The 16,606-nt window shown below is 43.9% G+C and overlaps 1 protein-coding gene across 1 annotated transcript in view; it reads left to right on the top strand.

The window, feature by feature from the left end:
- Positions 1-3,035: 3,035 nt before the first annotated feature.
- LOC116990287 (protein polyglycylase TTLL10-like) overlaps positions 3,036-16,606 on the top strand; it is a 35,729-nt gene continuing 22,158 nt past the window's right edge. Inside the window, exons 1-6 of the mRNA XM_033047795.1 lie at positions 3,036-3,297; positions 5,571-5,721; positions 6,478-6,593; positions 8,399-8,519; positions 12,941-13,026; positions 15,002-15,173. Of these exons, the coding sequence (XP_032903686.1) occupies positions 3,036-3,297; positions 5,571-5,721; positions 6,478-6,593; positions 8,399-8,519; positions 12,941-13,026; positions 15,002-15,173 (908 nt within the window). The remainder of the gene's footprint in view (positions 3,298-5,570; positions 5,722-6,477; positions 6,594-8,398; positions 8,520-12,940; positions 13,027-15,001; positions 15,174-16,606) is intronic.

Below are 16,606 nucleotides of genomic sequence, written 5' to 3'. Positions count from 1 at the left end.
GTTACTCCAGCATTTTGTGTCTCCCCTGTATTAAGTAAAACCTGATACAATTGTGTAAATGTTCAAGAGTGCTGTGGCAGAAATGTTTGGAAATGTGCATACCACTGCTGCTTGTCCACAAGTGTCTGTCAAAACCTTTGTATTATCCATTTAAATCAGGTCTTTATGACTGTCAGAGGACATCACAAGCATCATAGCGCATCACAGGGCTAAGGTTAAAGAAAAGGATGGCCTCAGGGGATAGTGTTTCTAATATAAATGAATTTAGAGATATCTTTCTAAACAGCCTGTCAACCGCACCAGAAATCTCCAGCATCAGGGAACAGCGTGCTTCATCAGGTGAGTGGTCACCGTAAGAGACTGTGGTGCTGAATGATCCTTCACGTCTGTCACACAGTGAAAGCAATGTGAACTTTAAATTCTAGCACCTCTCAGCTAGTTACCAGATTACCTCCATAGCTCTCACAGTTGCCTGCCTGACATTGTTTGTAAGAGAAGCAACTGACTAACGCCAATCTTTAGACTTCCTTCGCATGTGGCTGTAGCAGCCGCTCAGGAAAAATCACAAACAAAAACTGAGAAGGTTTGGGTGAAATATTTTAAAATATGTTTATAACAAGTTTAGTGCGGGCCAGGATGGAATCCTGGATTGAGAGCTGGATAATGTGGGAGGGGTCATGGACATTGATTAGATTAGATTAGATTAGATTAGATTAAATAAATACTTTATTAATCCCCTCGGGGAAATTCAGATATCCAGTAGCCAACACAGTCAGAACATAAAGCAGACAATACATAAAATACGGACAATACATAAAAGCAATAAATACTTTAAAATAACCCAATAAATGACTATTAAAAGTGCAAAGCATCCCCATACAGTTTAACGGTCAGTATTACAAAATCTAATGGCTGTAGGGGTGAGGGATCTCCTGAATCCGCTCTGTTCTACAGCGCAGGGAGAGGAGTCGGTTGTTGTTCCGTGTGCTCCTCTGACCCTCCAGAGTGGGGGTGCCTGGAGTTGTTGAGGATGACCTCCCTTCACCACCTCCAGTTTAAATTCCATTTGGAATATTTTGGAGGACCAAGAAACCAAGAACCAAGAACCTGCACCTTGCTCCTCATACGCCTCTCAAGCATAGCCACCACAGAGTCCACTCTCCCCCCCAGCACTGAGCTAGCTCTTTTCACCAGCTTGTCCAGCTTCTTGCTGTTTTTATCAGTGATGTTGACAACAGCGTAGAAGATGACACTTGCAACAACAGTATGGTAAAACAAGTACAGCATTTCATTGCACACATTGAAGGATCTGAGCCTTCTGAGGAAAAATAGACTGCTCTGTCCTTCTTTGTAGAGGACATCGGTGTTGACAGACCAGTCCAGTTTGTTATTAAGGTGCACTCCCAGATATTTATATGTCTGCACCACCTCAATGTCCACCCCTGCAGTGTTGACCGGCTGAAGGGGGAGCTTGGACCTGCCAAAGTTAACAACCATCTCTTTAGTCTTGGTTGTATTCAGGATGAGACAGTTCTCTTTACTCCAGACACAGAAAGCACTGGTCAAGCTGAGACAAAGCTGGAACTCTGCCCCCGGGTCTCAGTTTCCTCTAATGAGAGTGGGTTTAGATTCAGGTTTATTATTGTCACGTGTTCTGACGTTCAGTGAAAAGATTTGTTTTGCAGATCAGACATAAATATTATCTAGTCAAACTCAAGTACGATAAATGGTTCAAAGGGGAAGATAGAGTGCAGAATATATTTCTCAGCATTATAGACAATAGACAATAGACAATAGATAATAGGTGCAGGAGTAGGTCATTCGGCCCTTCGAGCCAGCACCGTCATTCACTGTGATCATGGCTTATCATCCACAATCAGTACCCCATTCCTGCCTTCTCCCCATATCCCTGGACCTCGCTATCTTTAAGAGCGCTTCTTTTGAAATCATCCACAGAATTGGCCTCCACTGCCTTCTGAGGCAGAGAATTCCACAGATTCACCACTCTCTGGGTGAAAAGGTTTTTCCTCATCTCTGTTTTAAATGGCCTACCCCTTAATCTTAAACTGTGGCCCCTGGTTCTGGACTCCCCCAACATCGGGAACATGTTTCCTGCCTCTAGCGTGTCCAATCCCTTAATAATCTTACATGTTTCAATAAGATCCCCTCTCATCTTTCAAAATTCCATTGCATATAAGCCCAGTCTTTCCATTCTTTCAACATATGACAGTCCCGCCATCCTGGGAATTAACCTCATTAACCTATGCTACACTCCCTCAATAGCAAGAATATCCTTCCACAAATTTGGAGACCAAAATTGCACACAATACACCCAGTGTGGTCTCACTAGGCCCCTGTACAACTGCAGAAGGACCTCTTTGCTCCTATACACAACTCCTCTTGTTATGAAGGCCAACATGCCATCATGCCTGCTGTACCTGCATGCTTACTTTCAGTGACCGATGAACAAGGACCCCCAGATCTTGTTGTACTTCCCCTTTTCCTAACCTGATACCAGTCAGATAATAATCAGGGGTGGGAGATGGCAACCTTCACATGGTCCGCCATGTTTTAATGAATGCAATCAACCTGCGGTGCACAATCAAATAAGATCAAATAGAACAACTTGTCCTACAACTTTAGGCTGTACACGCCATACGCAAGAAGAAGAAGATAATAATCTGCCTTTGTGTTCTTGCCACCAAAGTGGATAACCTCACATTTATCCACATAAAACTGCATCTGCCATGCATCAGCCCATTCACCCAACCTGTAGTGCATCAGTTCCATAGTCCAAAGTCCAGTGCCCTCAATGGGGAAGAGGAGATTCAGACAGCACCCTAGCTTATGTTCAGAAGCCTGATAGTGGAGGGGTAGAAGCATTTTCCTGAATCTGGTGGTGCATGCTGCCAAGCATCAAGCTTCTATACCTTCTACTGAATGGGACCAAGTGGAAGAAGGAATGGCTGGGGTGAGACAAGTCTTTGATTATGTCGGCTGCTTCTCAGAGGTAGCGTGAAGTGTATTTAGTGTCAATGGTGCTGCAGTGGAAGGAGTTTGGAAATGTCATGCTGTTTGACCCCAGGATGAATGGGCAGGCTGACGAGGATGGTCAAGCTGATGTGTTTATACTCATTAGAACTGAGAGGAATGAGAAGGAATTGTTTAAGCCTTGTTGGGTGTTAACATATGCTGAAAGGATGTTACCTCTTACGGGAGAGTCAGGAACTCTGGGGAACCGTTTCCAAATAAGCATCTTCCCGTTTCAGCAGGAGATGAAGAGGAATTTCACCTCCCGTAATGTTTTTAATCCTGTTCCCGGGGGGCTGTGAAGGTTAAACCTTTCAATATATTTGAGGCTGTGATAGACAGGTTTCTGGCCTGCCCGGAAAGTCAAGTGTTTTGAGAACAAATAAGAAATTAAAGTTCAGACCATGATCAGATTAGCCATAATCCTAGTGAATTTGGGAAGCAGCCTCAAAATTGATATGGCCCTAAAAAAGACACAAAGTGCTGGAGTAACTCTGCAGCTCAGGCAGCATTTATGGTGAGCACGGATACGCAACTTTTATTTTAGAAGACGAAAGGTCCTGTCCAAAACATTGCCTATTCATGTTCTCCAGAGATGCTGCCTGATCCACTAAGTTGCTACAGCATTTTTTTTTAGATCTCCTTTTTTTTTGTAAACCAGCACCTGCAGTGCCTTGTGTCTCTCCTGTTTCCACCTTCAGTTCCTGTGTCTCTCTTGAGGTCTGTTTTAAATGTTTCTAGAAAAGGAACATAGCCCCATCACTGCATTTGAAGACAACATACCCATGTGGAGATCGGATGGTAGTAAATTAGCAGAGAAGGAAAATCACTATCGTCCAGCATCTGATTCCATTGCGTTTCCTGTAAAGAGATTTCTCTGCCTGTTACATCACAAAGGCTGCCCGTTTTATCACAATAATCCATTGTTAAACTCTGTCAATTCAAATTTGAATTAGAATAACATTTTCAACTGCAACGAACGTTGTAATTCTTTGCAAACTGGTTGGATTTACATCCAGAGGCAAAAATTGATTTCAGAGATCAGTAATTTCCCAATTATATTATTATTTGGGAACATTCCAAGCTTCATTCAGCTTGCTGTTCTTTATCAAGATGATTCGATTTTCTGCACAATATCTAGTAGCACTCTGTTGCCTTCACCTGCACATTAGGAAAAGCACAAGTGTAACGATGGTAAGTATGGGGCACCACTGGTGAATGACACTGGGGAATTAATAACTGGAAATAAGGCAAAGGCAGATAAGTTAAAATTATAAAGGAAAGGAACTGCAGATGCTGCTTTAAACCGAATATAGACACAAAATGATGGAGTAACTCGGCGGGACAGGCAGCATCTCTGGAGAGAAGGAATGGGTGAGGTTTCGGGTCGAGACCCTTCAACCAGTTTGCAAAGAATGACGACGTTCATTGCAGTTGACATTTTTAATCAAATTCCAATTTGTATTGACTCACTGAGAAGGGTCTCGACCCGAAACATCACCCATTCCTTCTCTCCAGAGATGCTGCCTGTCCGCTGAGTTACTCCAGCATTTTGTGTCTATCTTAAGTTAAAATGATGCCATGCATAATTCTTGACCAAAGAGCACACTGACAAAATCCCGGATAATTGAATGACTAGATCCAATAGAGGGAAGAATGTTATAATGGTTTCTAACACAAGGGACAATGTGATGGAAAAATTAACAGGTGCCAGTGTTTCTGCACCCAAATGCCTTATGTGTAGTCACTGCAGAGGCTGTAGGGCCACTAGTTAAATTCTTGCAAAACAAAGTGTTTTGTGAGGAGAGCAACTGATTGGTGGCTGTACATGTTGTGTCCTTGTTCAAGAAAGTAGGGAGGCATAAAGTAACAAACTGAAGGCCAATTAGGTTCACTACTGTTGTGGGGAAGGATACAAGTGGAAAATAGGTCAAAAAAACAGATAAGGTTTCGTGAAAGGAAATTCACGTTTGACACCTTTGCTTGGATGTAACGAACAGAATGGATGGAGGAGAGGACCTTGTAGATGTTGTATATTGGGATTTCCAGGTGTTCAATTAGATGCCACATGAAAGTTTACAGTCCTGGGGAGAGTGTGTTAAAATGGATCAAAGTCTGATTATCACATTAAGGCAGAGAGTTGACTAAATGTGACTACCCTATCTAACCTAGTCAAGTCATGCTAAGTTCAGACAATGGTCAGCAAAGGTGATTGAAATACTGCTACCCTTGTTCCTGTGCCTGAGCAGTTCTCCTTCCCCTTTCTCCTCCCCCCTCCCCCTTCCACCTGCCCAACCATGCCCCTTACCCCTTCCCCCTACCCTTTCTTCCTTACCCTTTCTCTACCCTTTTTCCCGACACATTCCTATTAATACCAAGTCTGTAGTTCGCGGTAGGAGGGACATATTCCCAACAAAGCATTTAAAAATCTGCCCATGTATAATTATGGGAAAGGGTGGGTAGCTTTGCTCAACCTTGTGTGGAAACGAATAGCTCGACTAACATCCTAACATGTCTTTGTCCTGTGTCCCCTGCTGCAGGAACCGCCACCACCCAGACTGAGGAACCAGACAGCCGTAAACAAAGTGCAAACCAGAAGGTAGCGGACAAGCCCAACACTGGCAAGAAACAGGAAGAGAGTAAAGAGCAAGGCCCGTTCTTCTACATCGGAGGCACTAATGGAGCTTCACTGTACGTGTAAAGTCATCTTAGCTCTGACAGTCCCTTGGGTTTGAGGGTGCTGGCTCCCATCACCATTTTGTGGGAGCTAAGTTGCCTGATGAGATGAATGTGAGAACTGCGGACTGTCCCACAGTGGGAATTGGAAGTGGTGGTGGGGAGTGTAGTTTGTGTAGTGGTGGCCCCTTTCTTCTGCTAATGCAGGTCTCTCTGTACCTGATGCATGGCCTTGAGCTTCTCCACCGCATCTTGTCTGTTCCATCTCCACTTTCAGCCGTCATGGGCCAATGATTTCCAGGTCTTAATGAGTCACATAGTTATAAAGGACAGAAATAGGCCCTTAACCAAATTCATCCATGCTGACCGAGGTGTCCAGCTCCTTTAGATGAGTCAAAGGGGTGTTTGGAAACATCCCATGGCACTGTTTCAAAGCATAGCAGAAGAGTATGCCCCAGGGCCTTGTTCAATATTTATAATTCCATTAAAACCACTGAAACAGATGATCTAACCATTCTTTGTGGGGCTGCTGTGAATAATTTGGCTACCCTTGTAGGCCTCGTTACAATGACTGTATTTCTAAAAAAAAACATTCCATTACTGGTTCTGAAGATGTTATACGATGCAGTCCTTTCATCATTTATTGAGTGCCGGAAATAGTGTGGGTCACATGTTTACTTTAGCAGAGGTTGATGTGAGTGTAACTTGTTAGAACTTTGGTGAAGTGAGAGCACAACTTGCTGAAACTCCTCGTTCTGCTTTTTAACACAGAATTGCAGACTTCTGCAGTAACAAGGGGTGGAAACAAATCTCGGACAACAATCGAGATGACTACTACTTTAAATGGTCCGATATTAACCCACTGGCCAACCACAAGTTCCATGAAGGTATTTTCAAAAGAGCCTAGAATGTCAGTATCCAACATAGGTTTACCAGGCTCTTATGCCAATGCTGTGAATTTCAAACCAGAAGAGGATTTTTAATATATTTCTGGGACAGGAGCACAATTACAAACTGAGTTCAGGAAGAATTTCTTTGGGCAGAACATTGTAAATCCACAAACTTCACTGTGGATGCTTAACCACCGAGTATGTTCAAGGTCACAATTGATAGATTTATAGAAACATAGAAACATAGAAATTAGGTGCAGGAGTAGGCCATTCGGCCCTTCGAGCCTGCACCGCCATTCAATATGATCATGGCTGATCATCCAACTCAGTATCCTGTACTTGCCTTCTCTCCATACCCCCTGATCCCTTTAGCCACAAGGGCCACATAGATGAAGACTGGACAAGAAGGTAGAGATGGGTAGGAAGATCAATCATAATAGTTGGAGAAAGACTACTCTCACCATTGCTTATGACATGTTTCTGGGTTACAGGTGTTTGATTGTCGTGGTTGAGTGCCAGGGAGTCATACAGTCATACAGCATGGTAGCAGGCCCTTCGGCCCAACTTACCCATACTGACCAAGATGTCCCGTCGGCACTAGACCCACCTGCCCATGTTTGGCCCATATCCCTCTAAGCCTTTCCTATCCATGTACCTGTCCAAGTATCTTTTAAATATTGTTATAGTATACATTATTAAATGTTTGATGTTGGATGTTATTGTTGAATGTGTGCTTACTGATGGATGTAAGCATATACTGTGAATGTATTAAACAAGTGGTGCTATATGGCATCATGTGATTCAGAGTTGAGCCTTCTGTTATATTTCTCCATGTTGTACTTCACTTAGTTCACTATAACGCCTTATATAATGTAACGCCTTATATAATGTAGAAATCAACCCAGAATACATTTCCAATCAACAATGATGATGTGGGGATGTTGATCTAAATCATTGTCGTAGATTTAGGTTTTGAGAAAGGATATAGGAAGAGAGACTGAGAGGAAAAGTGCTTCATGAGTGATTCTGGACTGCAGTTCTTATGGCTGGACAGATTTAAACAGAAAGCGAATTTAAGCAGAAGGCATTGGGAAACCAAGAAGCAACAAGAAGAATTGAGCATGAACTGGTGTGTGAGAGGATGGGGACATTGAAATTTGAATGCCATCCGAACACTCACTTCATGAATTATCAATAATAAAATAAGTTCAATGGTTTCTTTATTATTATGTATACCAGGTAAATATTTTGCATACAGCTTAGCAAGTCTATCACCGTACAAAAGCACAATTGCCTCGGTCAGTACAGTATACACAGAGCATCCTGCTGAGTCCATATGCAAGAGGCGCCATTTTGGTTTCATTTTACAGTCCCAGGTGCAGCTGGCCACAAAGACCTGTTGCAGCCGTCACCTCCATTTTGATTGTCCCGCAATACGATGGCCCTCTCCAGTCCTCGTTCTCCGGAGGGCGCCTACCACAGCCAACATCGAGGAAGTGGAAGGGTAAGATCCTTTGTTCTTCTCACCAGGCCCAAAATGGTGCATCAATACATCCTTGCTAAATTGCTGGAACATTACAATGCCTAGTTTATTTCCTTGCATGTGGCAGCCACTGCAAAGGCCGTGCTTGTTGCCCTTGAGGTGGACGATAAATACCGGCCTCTACAGAGGAATAACGGGGTGAAGTGTGAAGGGCAGAGGCATCCAATAAATACCACCTTCTTGTACTTTACACTTCGCCATGTGCATTGTTCATTAACTTTGCTCATATTTGTGCCTTTGCCTTCCCTCATTCTGAAAGGTAAACAGTTGCTGAACCAAATCCCAAACAACAAAGTTCTGACCAGCAAGTTTGGCCTCTGCTCTTCCCTCAAGGACAATGAGCGTATAATGAATAAGTATGGCAGAATCATGTTTTCAAAGTAAGTGCACATACTTTGCATCTATGTTGGAAACTTTTTGAAGGCATGAATGTCTTTGGATGGCATGGTGGCATGGTGTCGTAGTGGTAGAGCTGCTGTCTTTCAGTGCCAAAAACACGGGTTCAATCTTAACTACGGGCGCTGCCTGTAAGGAGTTTTATGTTTTCCCTGTGACCACGTGGGATTTCTCCAGGTGATCCGGTTTCCTCCCACAGTCCAAAGACATACAAGTTTGCAGGTTAATTGGATTTAGTACAATTGGATTTAGTACAATGGGACGACAGATGGCACAATGGGCTAAGTGTTCGGCTGGCAACCGGAAGGTAACCGTTTCGAATCCCGCTTGGAGTGCATACTGTCGTTGTGTCCATGGGCAAGACACTTTACCCACCTTTGCCTGTGTGTGAATGTGTGTGAATGTGTGTGAGTGATTGGTGGTGGTCGGAGGGGCCGTAGGCGCAGATTGGCAGCCACGCTTCCGTCAGTCTGCCCCAGGGCAGCTGTGGTTACAGAAGTAGCTTACCACCACCGAGTGTGACTGAGGAGTGAATGAATAATGCGATGTAAAGCGCCTTGAGTATTAGAAAGGCGCTATATAAATCCCATCCATTATTATTATTATTATTAGTAAAATTTGTAAATTGTCCCTAGTGTATAGGATATTGCTAGTGTGCGGGGATCGCTGGTCGGCACGGAGGTGGGCTGAAGGGCCTGTTTCTACACTGTATCTCCAAACTAAACTAAACTAAAAACAGGATTAGTTTAGTTTAGAGATACAGGATGGAAACAGGCCCCTTTGTTCGCTGAGCCCGCACCAACCAGTAATCTCCACACATTTTTGTCTCCTAATTTGAGGAAGGACATTCTTGCTATTGAGGGAGCGCAGCGTAGGATCACCAGGTTAATTCCCAGGATGGTGGGACTGACATATGATGAAAGAATGGGTAGATTGGGTGGAATATAGAAGGATATGAGGGGTTGTTATAGAAACATATAAAATACTCAAGGGATTGGACAGGCTAGATGCAGGAAAAATATTCCCGATGTTGGGAGAGTCCAGAACCAGGGGTCACAGTTTAAGAATAAGTTGTAGGTCATTTAGGACTGAGATGAGGATTTATTTTTTCACACAGAGAGTTGGTAATCTGTGGAATTCTCTGCCACAGAAGGCAGTGGAGGCCAATTCACTGGATGTATTCAAGAGAGATATAGCTCTTAGGGCTAACGGAATCAAGGGATATGGGGAGAAAGCAGGAATGGGGTACTGATTTTGGATGATAGCAATGATCATATTGAATGGTGGTGCTGGCCAGAAGGGAAGAATGGCCTACTCCTGCACCTATTTTCTATGTTTCTGTGTTTCTATTAAACGGACTCTATTACACATTAGACATTACCACACATCTACCGCACATTGAACCGAACTGTAATTGGGTATTTGAGATTTAGCCACTGTGTTTCAGTAAACAGAAGACAAATTAGTAATTACATCCCACGGGTACAGGTTTAAAGCGGCCACTTTGTTATTTAAATCTCACTGCACAACCAAAGAACAAACAAGTTGCAGCTGTCTGAGTGTGCTGTACCCTTGGACTTTGCAGGAAATAACATGTTGGGAAATAGATGCACAGGGCAATGGATTGCTCTGTTGATAAGTAATGAAGTTCCTGACCATTTGGGCATAGATTAGATTAAACCTAAATTAGTTAACGGAGCACAACAGCAGTTCTGACCAGGCTGACTGACGACTTGTATCTTTTGTCAGCCACATCTCTGCCCAGGATCACCAGTGAGGGTGAACAGGCCCAAAGCCCCAGTTAAGATTCACTCATCTCCACACGCAGTTTAGTTAATCTTCTGTTATCCAAAATATTCAGATATCTACCCCAGATATTAAACCTTTTTGTTTCATTTCTTAATGCAAATTGATGTATTTATTGAACATTCTGTGATTCTGCTTAAATAAATGTATTTGATTCTTTATCAAACCCACAGTTCACAACTGTTCCTGTTGAAGACAGAACAAGCCCTATGTTCCATATTTAACATTGCTCTTAGTTAGATAATCTTGGTTTAGTTTAGGTTAGATTAGTTTAATTTAGTTTAGTTTAGAGATACAGCGTGGAAACAGGCCCTTCAGCCCATTGAGTCCGTGCCGACCAGCAATCAGCCTCTATGTACACTAGCACTTTCCTACACACTAGGGACAACTTACAATTTATAGAACCCAATTGACCTACAAACCTGCATGTCTTTGGAATGTGGGAGGAAACCAGAGCACCCAGAGAAAACCCACACGGTCCCAGGGAGATACCGACAACACCCGTAGTCAGGATCAAATCCAGGTCTCTGGCGCTGTGGGGTAGCAACTCTACCGCTGCATTACTGTGCCGTTCTGTAGATTTAGGATAAAACCTGTATGTTTCGACTTTTGATCCCCAAATGCTGTTTTAAATGTATTTAGTATTCTGCTCAACCTGGTGTCTGTGGAACTGACATCAGCTTGCCCACACTGCAGGAGGATGAATCACATTCGAGGGAAGGAAAAGCGAGAAGCGCATCATGCTACCACCAGTGCATCAAGGTCACTCCCATGCAGTAAAGCTTGCATGTGATGTGAAGATGGGACATGATAAACCACTGTGGACAATGGGCAGGGCCATTCCCCAAGTCCTAGTCTTAGAATCATACAGTATATGGACAAAGACCCTTCTGAAGGTCTCGACCCGAAACCTCACCCATTCATCTATCCAGAGCTGCTGCAAGTCCCGCTGAGTAACTCTATCATTTTATGTCTATCTTCGGCCCAACTTGTCCAAGCCCACCAAGATGCCCCAACCAAGCTAGTCCCCGTTTGCCCATATCCCTCAAAATCTATTCTAACCATGTACCTAAATGTCTTAACTACTTCTTTGGCTAGTTCATTCCATATACTCAGCACCAACTGTGTGAAAATGGTGCTCCTCATGATCCAATTAAATCTTTCCACTCTCACCTTAAGCCTATGACCTTTTGATCTTGCATTTCCTTCCATGGGAAAAGACAATTCTCCTCATAATTTTACATGCCTCTATAAGATCACCCCTCAGCCTCCTGCACTTCAAAGAATAACATCCCAGCTTACGCAGCCTCTCCCTGCTCAGGCCCTCATGTTCTGGCAAAATCCTAATAAATCTTTCCGGCATTCTTGTTAACCAAATCATTGATATAGAACAACAATGGTGCAAGCACCAACTCCTGTCCCATTTGGCCATCATTTGCGCGTCATATGTAAAATAGGTTGACGCGTTGTGACGCACGGGTAGCGTGTGGGTAGCGCGGGACGGGCGCATGGAGAGGCGTGGAGGAATGTGGAGTTGCGCGCTGTATCGCGCGGCGCTCCAAGATTTCATCCTGTACGAAATCCTCGCACGCCACCTGCGTGATGTATGGTGTACGCACGCTGACGCATTGGGTACGCACGCTGACGCATTGGGTACACACGCTGACGCATTGGCGTCGCCCGCTGCTTCCCGATGTCTCAGGTGTATCACGTGGTGACGCATGGTTACGTCACCGTGCATAACCATGCGTCGCCGTGCGCCGCAGGGTATCCTAATGATGTCACGCGCACCAGACGGCATGATGGCGCGTGGTTTGCAGGTAACAACGCATCGACCTATTTTACATATGATGCGTAAATGAAGCACAAATGACGGCCAAGTGGGACAGGCCCTTAAGGTACACCACTAGTCACGGGTCTCCAGTCTGAATTGTCCCATCATCATCCTCTGCTAGTTTCACTGTGACTTGTCACATGTGGCAATAAAGTCTTCATTCATCATCAAGCCAATTATGTACCCACATGCACATTGACATCGAGCAAGAAGAACTATGCTCAGATGAGGAAGGAAGATTTGATATTTTATCTCGGATCACAAAGTTCAATCACTTCTTGGGGATATGTCAATGATGTGGTCACTGACAACAAACTCCACGACCCAAGTTTCACAATGATGACAATGCTGGCAGCAAAAAGGAGTGATGCGCTATGCCTCTGTTGCAGTATGTTTGACACCATTTGTCAGGCATTGAAATCAAATGCTACAGGGTTGCATTATTAAAATCGCCTCATGAAAACTCTGGTGCAAGTATAGAAGCGGCAGCCTGTATATACCCTACGGACAGTGGAGAATCTTCCAATAGCAGCCGTGGAGATAACAAGGTTGACCCAGAAAAGCCCAGGGTGATGAGCATACACCTACAGACTGTGCCTGCTGCTCTCATTGAGTCAGTCATACAGGCCCTTCAGCCCATCATGTCCATGCTGACCATTACATGCCTCTCAATCTCTAGGACTTGGTCAGTGGTCATCTAGGATGTTTCCCACTGCAGCTGTGGTGTACTAATAGTGTTGCGCTTGTGACGCTTGTATTTTCTAGATTCATGAAACTGGAACAGTTTTACCCTGAGACTTACCGAATGGATATAAAAAGTGAACGCTACACTTTCTACCGAGCCTTCCAAAGTAAGGTATTTTTTCATAAATAAATAGCAATTTCTTCCCTCTCTCCATTGCACCTTTATTTCAGAGGGAAGCCCTTCCTGCAACTTTAGAATTTAGACTTTAGTTTTAGACTAGAGATACAGCACGGAAACAGGACCTCTTGCCCTCCGACTCCGCACCGACCAGCGATCCGTGTACACTTCACTATCCTACACACTAGGGACAATTTTACAATTTTCACCAAAGCCAAGTAACCTACAAACCTGTACGTCGTTGGAGTGTGAGAATCACAGGGAGAATGTACAAACTCCACACAGCCAGCACCCGTAGTCAGGATTGAACCCAGGTCATTGGCGCTGTAAGACAGCAGCTCCACCCCGAACATCCTGCAGCCTTGTCCAAGTTCAAGTTCAAGTTCAAGTTCAAGTAAGTTTATTGTCATGTGTCCCTGTATAGGACAATGAAATTCTTGCTTTGCTTAAGCACACAGAAAAATAGAAGGCATTTACTACAAAACAGATAAATGTGTCCATATACCATGATATAAATATATACACACATGAATAAATAAACTGGTAAAGTGCAAATAACAGAAAGTGGTTATTAATAATCAGAGTTTTGTCCGAGCCAGGTTTAATAGCCTGATGGCTGTGGGGAAGTAGCTATTCCTGAACCTGTTTGTTGCAGTCTTCAGGCTCCTGTACCTTCTACCTGAAGGTAGCAGGGAGATGAGTGTGTGGCCAGGATGGTGTGGGTCTTTGATGATACTGACAGCCTTTTTGAGGCAGCGACTGCGATAAATCCCCTCGATGGAAGGAAGGTCAGAGCCGATGATGGACTGGGCAGTGTTTACTACTTTTTGTAGTCTTTTCCTCTCCAGAGCGCTCAAATTGCCGAACCAAGCCACGATGCAACCAGTCAGTATGCTCTCGACTGTGCACCTGTAGAAGTTAGAGAGAGTCTTCCTTGACAATCCGACTCTCAGTAATCTTCTCAGGAAGTAGAGGCGCTGATGAGCTTTTTTGATAATTGCGTTAGTGTTCTCGGACCAGGAAAGATCTTCAGAGATGTGCACGCCCAGGAATTTGAAGTTCTTGACCCTTTCAACCATCGACCCGTTGATATAAATGGGGCTGTGGGTCCCCCTCCTACTCCTTCCAAAGTCCACAATCAGTTCCTTGGTTTTGCTGGTGTTGAGGGCCAGGTTATTGCGCTGGCACCATATGGACAGTTGCTCGATCTCTCTTCTATATTCTGACTCATTCCCATCAGTGATACGCCCCACAATAGTGGTGTCGTCAGCAAACTTGATGATGGAGTTCGCACTGTGGTTCGCTACGCAGTCATGGGTATAGAGTGAGTACAGCAGGGGTAAAATACTGATCACATCTGAAGGATTTACAGTTTATGGTAGGTTTGCCAAAGTTAGGAAAGTGTATCAAAAATCTCAAGTAAAGTTTCTGAATATTGACGTGGAGTATTAAAAAAAAAAGACAGTTTATTCCAATTAAGAGCAACTGAAGCAAAAAGGGCGTACAGTGAGGTGGTCAGAAAGAGAGGACGTTTAAAATATCAGGAAAGACAATTGCAATTCAAATCTGCTTCAGATTAAAGCACTTTGAATTTAGATGGGAAAGTTTCATTGTCCAATACTCTAGTTACCAGCACCCTAAAAAACATTGTCCTACCTTGCTGTTGTCGCTGGTGAAGTGACAGAGTTTGAATTGAATTGAATACTTTGTACACTGAATACAGTTTGCGCTGAGAGTTAACCATAGGCTTAACAGGTCCAAGTCCACACAAGTATTTGAACATCAGGCATCATCCCTAGTCTTGCATTACTCAATCCTGATTGCAAAATGCTTCTGTTCTGTGAATCACATTTGATGGCATCTACCGACTCACATGGAAACTGCATTCACTTATCTGGTTTTTTTCCCACATGATTGGGGAACATTCGTTCTGAATTGTGCTTCCTCGTGTGTCTCGTGTGCAGGTGGGCAGATTTGGATATCCAAACCTGCTGAATCGTCCCAAGGGAAAGGAATCTTCCTTTTGAAGACTCATGATGACGTAAAAGCATTTCTTAAAAAATTGGAAAGTGTGGAGGAGAATCCCTATATCCGAATGTGTTTCTGCAACTCCCCTATCAATAGAATCGTGCAAAGGTAATGGGAGGAATAATTGTGAGTATATATCAAATTGTGATCTAACTACCTGGAATAACACAGTCTTTGGCACATCACATCCATGCCAACCTTTTTGCCCTCTCCAGTCATCCCATTTGCCCACTTTCGGGCTGCAGTATTCTGTGCCTTGCCTATTTGTGTCTGTCTAAATGTCTCTTCGGTATATTTGACAGTATTTGACCACTCTCCTGGCAGACTATCTCTGTGTAAAAACAAAACCTTACTCCTAAGATCTCCTTCGCCTTGCCTTAAAACTAAGCTCTCTTGTTTTTGATATCCTTACCATGAGAAAAAGATTTGGATTATCTACCCTATCCACACCTCTCATAAGCTATCAGGTCACCCCTCAGCATCCGGATCAGTCTGATCAGTCTGAGGAAGGGTCTTGACCCGAAACGCCACCCATTCCTTCTTTCCAGAGATGCTGCCTGTCCCGCTGAGTTACTCCAGCAATTTTGTGTGTATCTTTGGTTTAAACCAGAATATGCAGTTCCTTCCTACACATTCCTTAGTGCCCTATCATTTATATTTTATGTCTGACTGTATATGCCCTATTTGACTTCCCAAGATTCACCACCTTGATCTTGTCGGGATTAAATTCTATCTGCCAGCACTTCATCCGACTTTCCAATTGATCTATATCCCATTGTAGCCTTAGGGAACATTCCTCACCGCGCACTCAACACCACCAATTTTTGTGCCATCTGGAAACATGTTAATCATTTACATCCATAGTCAAAATACGTCACAGGCAGCAAAGGTCACACCACCATCCTTGTGGCACTCCGCTGCTCACTGGTTTCCACAGTAGACAAAGCACCCTTTCACCACCACACTGCCTTCTTTCAGTTTGTTCCCTCCCCTTCCTCCTCTGACTCTCTTTCCCTCCACTGATGTCCACCAATGCAGAGAGCGCTCTGAGCAATCAGTAATAAACTCTCCACTAAACGTCACTTCAACCAGCTATCAGGGAGACTCCATTAAATCGCAATTGCTTCCTCAATTTCCGCAATGTCTTGTATCGATGCACAATCAGTTGCCAGAACAAACAGCAATTGTCCTGCGTGAAGGAGGCACACCTGTCGGCGTATCTGGGACCTTAACCGCCCCCACTCCCCAAAAGGCTGGAGCCAGGGTTAATGTATAATCTTAATTGCAGAAACTCACTAACTGCTGAGCATGGGAACATAGCCATGCTGGCAGAGTGGGCAGGCGGGACATTTTGGCAAAAAGCAATGAAGGGGCACTGTCCACTAATTGGCATTGTTCCAATGTGCAGGACAGTGGGACCTAAACATAGAGGCGGATACATCAATGGAGGTGGCATGTTGAGAGAGTGGCGGATGAAGCACGCAAGATCAAAGGCTTCATTAATAGAGACATGGTGTACAAAGGTCATTTTGAAACCGCAC

This window comes from Amblyraja radiata, chromosome 31 (assembly GCF_010909765.2).
Source record: "Amblyraja radiata isolate CabotCenter1 chromosome 31, sAmbRad1.1.pri, whole genome shotgun sequence".
In the NCBI taxonomy this organism is placed as follows: Eukaryota; Metazoa; Chordata; class Chondrichthyes; order Rajiformes; family Rajidae; genus Amblyraja; species Amblyraja radiata.
This window is presented reverse-complemented; position numbering and strand designations above follow the sequence as displayed.